Source organism: Adiantum capillus-veneris, chromosome 27 (genome assembly GCF_014529385.1).
Source record: "Adiantum capillus-veneris isolate H3 chromosome 27, ASM1452938v2, whole genome shotgun sequence".
Taxonomy (NCBI): Eukaryota; Viridiplantae; Streptophyta; class Polypodiopsida; order Polypodiales; family Pteridaceae; genus Adiantum; species Adiantum capillus-veneris.
This window is the reverse complement of record NC_140957.1, coordinates 131692918-131701054: the sequence shown is the minus strand read 5'-3', so window position 1 is coordinate 131701054 and position 8137 is coordinate 131692918. Positions and strand designations below refer to the sequence as shown.

The window sequence follows — 8137 nt, the reverse complement described above, 5'->3', positions numbered from 1 at the left end:
GTGGTGTTCCTCAACTTTCACCAAGTGAGAATCGCCTTGCAAATGAGTGTGTGTGTGTGTGTGGAGTATATCCCCCTAGCACCCCCCCTCCTTGCTTTGGGCGAGTGGTGACCTTTCTACATGTTGTAAGCTCATTGGACCCCTCTCCCCCTAGCCAATCACATGCAACATGCAGTCAAGTACATGGGTAGTCTTTTGACAAGTGTCCTCCTTACCCCTTAGAGAGAGAGAGCTTGAAAATATCTAGATATTTGTTAGATGGAAGTAGAAGCTCATTGGACCCCTCTTTAGCCCAACCAATAGCATTCAAGCACACCATGTGGTTAAGCTTAGTGAGAGTCTGACATGTGTCCCATGTGCTCTTATAGAATTTTCCTAACTTTGAGATTTTTATACATAGGAAGTTTTTCAAGCAACTTCCTCATTAAGTGTGTAGGTTCTCTTTTTGACTCAAGCATCTTACCCCCCATGCATAGCAAGCTTCTCAAGCAACTTCCTCATCAAATGTGACAAGTACCTCAAGTACCTTAGTCCTCAAGCATGACAAGCACCTTAGGTGGAGTTCCCACCTCAAGCACAATCCTAGCTTGCTTAAGTTTAGGTCGGGTTCCCACCTCAAGCACAACCCTAGCTTGCTTAAGTTTAAGTTGGGTTCCCAACTCAAGCTCAGCCCTAGTTTGCTTAAGGACTTTTAACACTAACCATTGGAGGTCTTTAATGAAGCTAACCCTAAGGTCTTTTAAGCTTCATTAGTTAACCTTGCTCTTTGACAAACCATCTCTCATTTGGGCCCCTTTACCATTGGCCCCGTGTTGAGATAGATCCGTAAGCACATGTCTATATTCTAACCCTTGTTCCTGTTTATTATCCTATATTAAATGATCAGTTTAATATGAGAAAATCATTTGGGTTGGTTAGATATTAGATATTTAATGACAGAGAGCACATGTGTGAGTGAGTAAGAGAGAGCACCATTCGCTACAACCTATGCGAGTGAGTGTGTCTGTGTGTGTATGTGTGAGAGAGAGAGAGGGGGGGGGGGGGGGGGGGGGGAGGTAAAGAGGGTTCTCACACCGACACTAGAGAGAGAGGGAAGGGAGAATAAGCATTCGTCTTACAATTAGCAATCCACAAAGCAACATCTATAGAATCGAGAATCGACAAAATTGGGAATTGACGTAATTGGAAAAGTTTGATCTCACTAACCCAAGGTAGCAGGCAGGCAGGCCCTAGGTAACTCTTGCCTGCCTCCTACCTTGGATTAGTTGGATTACCTTGAAATTCTAGATTTGAAGGTGAGGAAACCTACAAAGTATAGAGAAATTGAGTGTAAAAGCCATCAAATATAATAAAGTTGTCCCTAAAATTTCTCATATATAAGTTTTTTAAGTTTTTGAGAGAAGCATTCTGCCTCAATTCGATTTAGTATAACCCCCCTTACAAGTGTGTGTGTGTGTGTGTGTGTGTGTGTGTGAGAGAGAGAGAGAGAGAGAGAGAGAGAGAGAGAGAGAGAGAGAGAGAGATGCAAGAGCCCATTCGCCTGTCCAAATGTAGGGACACATTCTTCTCCATGCACTCTTCCATACTCACATCATCAAGGATGCAATTGAAGTGAAAAGTCAAAATGGGTTCTTTTCCTATAATGCTCAATACGAAAAGACCTTAATGGGAATGCAACGATGCAGCGCATCCTAGCATTAGATGCATTTGGGATTTTTCTGTGGCTAGCAGTGTTGTTTTATGTTCTGGGAGACATTGCCTCTGACTACTTGAGATGCACATATTTGAAGAACATATAGATGTTTTACATCTATCCCAAGGTATGTGTGTGCGTACACGTGTGTGTGTTGTGTGTGTGTGTGTGTAAGAGAGAGAGAGAGAGAGAGAGTGAGAGAGTGAGAGAACATAATTTTTAACAGCATAGGAAGAATCCAAATGGACATTGAAAATCTAGCAAGAAAGTCTTGAACTCAAGACTTGGTATGTGTGTGTCTGTGTGTGTGTGCGGAGAGAGAGAGAGAGAGAGAGAGAGAGAGAGAGAGAGAGAGAGAGAGAGAGAGAGAGAGACTTTCCTTGGCAACTTGGTAGCCCTTCAAAAGTGACCGTGGAGCGTGGCACAAACCAAAACATGTCTTGCTTCAAAGAGCTCAGGGTCGTGAGAAGCCCATCTTTGGGCAAGTCATGGTCTTGATAGCATGGTGCAACAATACGAAGCTGGTAGAAATCTGGTATGTTGTCATTGGTCTATGGGTAGGGAGATATGTGTAGTTTGAATTTATTAGAAGTCGTGTGAAGGATGAGTCAGTCGCAACCAGTCAGGAAAAGCACTCCATGTGCTCATTAAGAGAGAGAGAGAGAGAGAGAGAGAGAGAGAGAGAGAGAGAGAGAGAGAGAGAGAGAGAGAGAGCTACCTAGCAGGTCTTCAACTCAAAAAAATAGAGGAAGGGAGAAAAGAAGGTAGAGAAAGAGATAGCAAAGATCTGCTTGATGAGTCTTGATCTCAAGGTCTAATATGAGAGAGATAGAAAGAGAGAAGGCAAACCTATGGATTGTAATCTTTTTAGAGTGATTCCAAGGACTAGAGTTCCATTCTCCTCACATGTGTGTGTGTGTGTGTGTGAGTGTGAGAGAGAGAGAGAGAGAGAGAGAGAGAGAGAGAGAGAGAGAGAGAGAGATCCAACTGACATGCTTTTCTTGGTCGCAGTATTGCGCGGGTCACATACTAGTAACTACTAAACTCGTTAGCGCAATGGGCTCTTAAAGGTCCCGTTTCAAGTTGGACGGGCGGGGAAGCGTGAACATAGGGTGATAAAGCCATAACCATAAAGCCATTTGTGAGCCGACGCCCTTCCAAGCGGGTATGGCATTTCCTAGGGGAAAATCGTCGGGTTACAAAGGCAGTTTAGTGAGGTGAGCGATAAGTTACCTGGAGGAGGCAACTCCAAAGGGAAGGCCGAAGCAAGTCCCGCAGTACCTGGCTGTCACGCCTAAATCAAGTTGGCGAAATGGGTCTCTCAAGGGAATAGTCATGGCCCTAAGAGTGTAGATAATTCTGGCCTCTCGTAGTCCAGAGTAAACTAGTGACAAAAGCGTCTGCCTTAGGATTCTGGGTGCATAGTACCGGTCGTTCTTCTTGTGCACTTTTTTGGTGTATGAGGAGAGCGGTCGGGCGTGCGCTACCCGACTTCACAGCGCGGACTTTTTTAGAGCTTTACAGTGTGATGAGGTGAAGCCACGTGGGCTGCTGAGGGGGCCAAGAAGCGAAAATCTGCCACTTCGCTAACGAAGTAATAATTTGTCTCAATAACGTGAAGTCTCAAAATATTTTGGTGGCATGGTTATCGGGCGAGGACTTGCTTTCTAATGCAAGCGACATAGAATATACAGACACACAGAGAGAGAGAGAGAGAGAGAGAGCTTCATTCTGCTTCGATTGATTTTGGGCTACTACAATGGAGTCAACGAGGCGCCTCTCTCTTGCGGCATGTATCATCGTTCTCATGTTTGCTTGGGGAGGGGCACTGAGTCATGCAGGTGTGACAAGCTCTTATGTCAGGAAGCTCGCAGCTTCGCAGGACATGCCCATCGATAGTGAGGCTTTCCGAGGTCCCAAGGGCTTTAATGCTCCGCAACAGGTGGGTGCTACTCAATTGTGTCATTTCATTTGGTATTAATTGATCGTATTTAAAATCAATTTGGGTTATGACATAGAGGACAATGCTCGAGATCTTTACTGATTTTTCATATTTTGACATAGAAGAACAGGGTTTGCTGTTTGTACTCAAAGTTTTCTCACAGTCTTAACACATCTAGCAGGTTTTTCTGTTTATGTTCAAGCTTCTTACACAGCCTTGACATACCTTGACCTAGAAGAGCAGTTTTTCTTTTGTTTCAAGGTTCATCCCTTTGGCACCGTTATGGCCTAGTGATACTAAGAACACCCCAGAAAACCAAATCTACTTGCTAAATAAGAAATTAAAGTAAGATACTTGAAATTTGACAATTAGGAAATTCCTGACCGCATACATTTCTGAATAGTTAATGGCCAGTTTTGTGTCATTTAAGGACTGCCGGGAAAGCTCACAATCTCTCTGCACTCATCCATCAGACCATCCTCTAATGAACTTCTTTTATTTACCGTGGCTGAGAGCAAGCGATGACACCTTTATTTAATACTGAAAGAGAGCATTTTCATATCTAGCTCAAACCCTATGTAGAGAAAGAAAGGCAATGCCTATCAGAGCATCGAACTTGACCTTAGGGAGACATTGAATACATCTGTGTCAGCATATTCCAGTTTGGGGTGCCAATGGCACCTAAATAGATGTAGAAAACTAGATGTCTTCAAGTGATATGTCCAAATTTACATGAGAAATCATCCTTGTGTGTCCACATGGGTCGTCTGGATGTCCTCTGTAACAGGCTTGGACACTCCAAGCGAGAATGAATAGCAACACACGAACAGAAACTTCAAAATCACCGAACTTTAATAGAGAGAGAGAAGAAGAAGAAAATTTTAACATCGTAGGAAACTATCCCAAGAGACCTTAACTGATGAGGAGAGTTGAACTCAAGACCTGTTATTCAAGAGGGAAATGGCATAACCAATCTACCACACTTGGGTGATAGAAAGGTTATGCCATTTTCCTCTTCTTATTAGCGTGCGGGCGCGCGCGCGCACACACACACCCGAGAAGAAGAGAATTTTAATGTCGTAGGAAACTATCCCAAGAGACCTTAAATATCTATCCGACGAGGAGAGTTGAACTCAACACCTGTTATTCAAGAGGGAAATGGCATAACCAATCTACCACCACACTTGGGTGATAGAAAGGTTATACCATTTTCCTCTTCTTATTAGCGCGCGCACACACACACACACTTGCGAAGAAGAGAATTTTAACGTCGTAGGAAACTATCCTAGGAGACCTTAAAGATCTATTCGACGAGGAGAGTTGACTCACCTGTTATTCAAGAGGGAAATGGCATAACCAATCTACCACACTTGTGAGAGAGAGAGAGAGAGAGAGAGAGAGAGAGAGAGAGAGAGAGAGAGAGAGCGCCCGGCGTAGTTCCATGGCCAGAGGCATTGGCCCCAAAGTCGGGCACCCCTTTTGGTATTTCTTTATCATAAATCATTGCAAGGTACAACTCCCGAGGGACCTCTGCTCTTAGACTCTGCGTCCAGATGCTGTGCAGAGTGAGGCCCCAAGGGCTCTTATAAACATTACAAAGGGATGCCAAAAGGAGAGCCCCAAAAGCAATCAATTCAAAAGATTCAAGCCTCAAAAGCATCTTGTTCAAAAGTGGCACCCAAAATCCCGTATAGCACCACGTCAGTAGCCAACAGAAATTGCGGAAACATCCGTAAAGCCCAGCCATGTCAACACGTTTTGCGGAAATTCGTCCTCCTTGCCACGTCACTAGTCCACGCGATCTTCTTTTTTAATTGTTCCTTTGTGTCCCCAAGGGCCCTCTATGTCCGTTTTCAAATGGGTCTCGTCCGGGTGTACATGCCATGTCATCATTTTGTGACATACCCCCATCTTGAAAGAATTTTAATCGCCCTCAAATACGCCTGCAAAATTAGACACAAGCCACAAACTAGTTCAATAGACATTGACTCTAAATACCAACGCACTAGACGACACAAATGCAGCACTTGCACAAAGACGACAGTCATTGAACATCCACATCACATTCGAATCAAATCACATAAAATCCATCGAGATCTAGGACCATGATCTTTGGGCAACGTGTTTAGCAATCGCATCTAGATCCACACTAGACCTCGTCGGATTGACTAATTTTTATTTCTATCATGTCCATAGAATCTCAAGATCGAAATGCTGGAGTCATTTTGTCTTTCAAATCTACACTCAAACACTGTTACATGAGAGAGCACAGATAAATCAGATTCATATTGGGAATACGCATGTCGAAGTACTTCTTTCATAAAGTCATACAGCAGAATACTGTCAACGCATCAATATCCCTGAATCCAAAGGAAAGTCAGTGACTTTATTCCATGAAGGTAACTTGTGACAAAGGAGCGGAGTGACTCCCCTCTTGTGTAGTCCCATGTGTACCAGATTCAACTCTCGGAATAGTCAAAGCTAGACCGAAAATCTCAAGGTAAAGTTCCAATATCTGAGAAGTATCTGCTAGGTCCTCCTCCGCCATCAATTCGCATCCAATGCTGGGTAGTTCTTGACTAAGAACTCTCGTTGACTTTACCTTTTATTTTTCTTTCCCTGTGAGCGAGAATCTCCTCGCTCTCTTCCATTTCAAGTTGCTTCTCAGGCTCCTTGTTGACCTGCACCTCACTCTTGAAAGGTTTCAATACTTTCACATGAAAAGCATTGTGATTTTCCGAGTATCTGGCAACTTTAGTCTGAAGGGTACATCATTGATCTTCTCTTGAATCTAGAAAGGGCCATAGTACCGCATTCGTAGCTTTGGAAAAAGCCGCTCCTTTTCCTTTTGTTTCCTTAGGCGTGCCTTCTCAAATTGTAAAGAGCACCAAATGATCTTCCTTCAGCTGCAAGTCGCATCGATTCTTGTTGGTTGTCTTCTTATGCCGTGCTTGAAACTTTTCAAGAGCCTCGTGCACCTTGGCAAAAGCAGTATCCAAATCTAAATCATATGAATCTGCTTCAAAAATCTTATCCTTGGTCTGGGGAATTCTTTGATCTAGCAACTGATTCCTTTTTTTCCTTTCTTTCCTTGTGCCTTGGGACTTGTGGGTAGCTTCCGTAGCTTCCTCTGTCCGTTGGTACGCCAGTCTTAATTATTGGAACCGTGAGACGCACTATCATGTGATCCCCTTTCGGTGGAATCCTTTGATGAACATGCATCTGGCTCCTTTAGTTCGTCCGAACCTTCAGATGTGCTGTCATTTGGTTCCCGTGATTCCTTCTTTTTCATTGGCAGACTCTTGCCCTGTTGAGGTGGATGCTATCATGTCCGTAGGATAAGTCAATGAGCCGGCATGCATTCCAAGTGGTTGCTTAGCATGTTCCATAAGTCTCCGAATAGATTCAGACTTCTAGTTTAGACAATAGTCGCGAATCTCTTTAGCAAACCACAACAAAACTGCTCAATCTGGTCTCTCTAAGTAATCTTCTGAAACAAAGACATTGGAAATAAGTATCGCAAAACCTCTGGCAGTAATCATCCAATGTATGTTTCTTAGTCTTTGTCAAGTGATGCCAAGCCATGATGACATTTCTTTCCGATTCATCTCATATCCAAGTTGACGTGAAAATTTTAGCCACATCGCAGGTGCTTCTCTGCGTAACAACAGAGTAGATAGCCATGTGTGCAGTTCCTTTCAAGTAAGATGCTGCTTTTCACACCTTGGAGTGTTCTGTGGACCAATCTCCAAAGAAGGCACGTCAAATTATTGTACAATTTCAAGGGCTCAATGGGTGTCGTGGTAGCCTGAAAACGTCTCGAACTTGACGGCATGACCCCCTTTCTTGAACTCCTTGGTCTTCTTTCTTATCTAGTCATTGTCAGAAAAGGACAAGCTCTCCTCCTCTGAACTGCTAGATGGCCTTCCATGCCTTGTAGACTTTCTCAAAAATTTGCTTTTCTTGCTTTTTCTTCGATTGAGAAATTGCCTTTGGTGCTTAGAAAATGATGGGACCTTCTTAGCACCCTCGACTACCTCAAATGGCGCCTTCCTATTGAAGAATGAACTGTGTTGTTGTAGGCAAACTCCACCCAGGGCAAATACTTTTCCCATTGAGTCTTTTGATCCGAAATATAAGACTTCAACAAATCCAAAACCATTGAATTGGCTATCTCAAATTGCCCGTCTGTCTATGGGTGGAACGAGGACGAGAAGTGCAACCGTGTGCCAATGTTCTCCCAGATTGTCCTCCTAAACAAACTAGTCAATTGGGGAATCTCTGTCCAAAAGAATGGACTTAGACATGCCATGCAGCGTCACCATGAAACGCGTTTCGATAGGTCGGGACAGGTGAAACGTTTCGGGCCTTGAAACGTTTCGCTCACCAAGTGAAACACAAGCCGTTTCACTAACAAGAAGTTACCATAGTTTTAGCTTCAAAGTCTCTAAACGCACGTTTTGGTCTCACGTTGTAAGGTGCAGCGGAATGAATGTTGTATT

General features: G+C 43.6%; 1 protein-coding gene across 1 annotated transcript in view; it reads left to right on the top strand.

The window, feature by feature from the left end:
* The first annotated feature begins 3320 nt into the window (after positions 1-3320).
* LOC147422779 (purple acid phosphatase 2-like) overlaps positions 3321-8137 on the top strand; it is a 111263-nt gene continuing 106446 nt past the window's right edge. Inside the window, exon 1 of the mRNA XM_086502372.1 lies at positions 3321-3635. Within this exon, the coding sequence (XP_086358498.1) occupies positions 3453-3635 (183 nt within the window). The 5' untranslated portion in view covers positions 3321-3452. The remainder of the gene's footprint in view (positions 3636-8137) is intronic.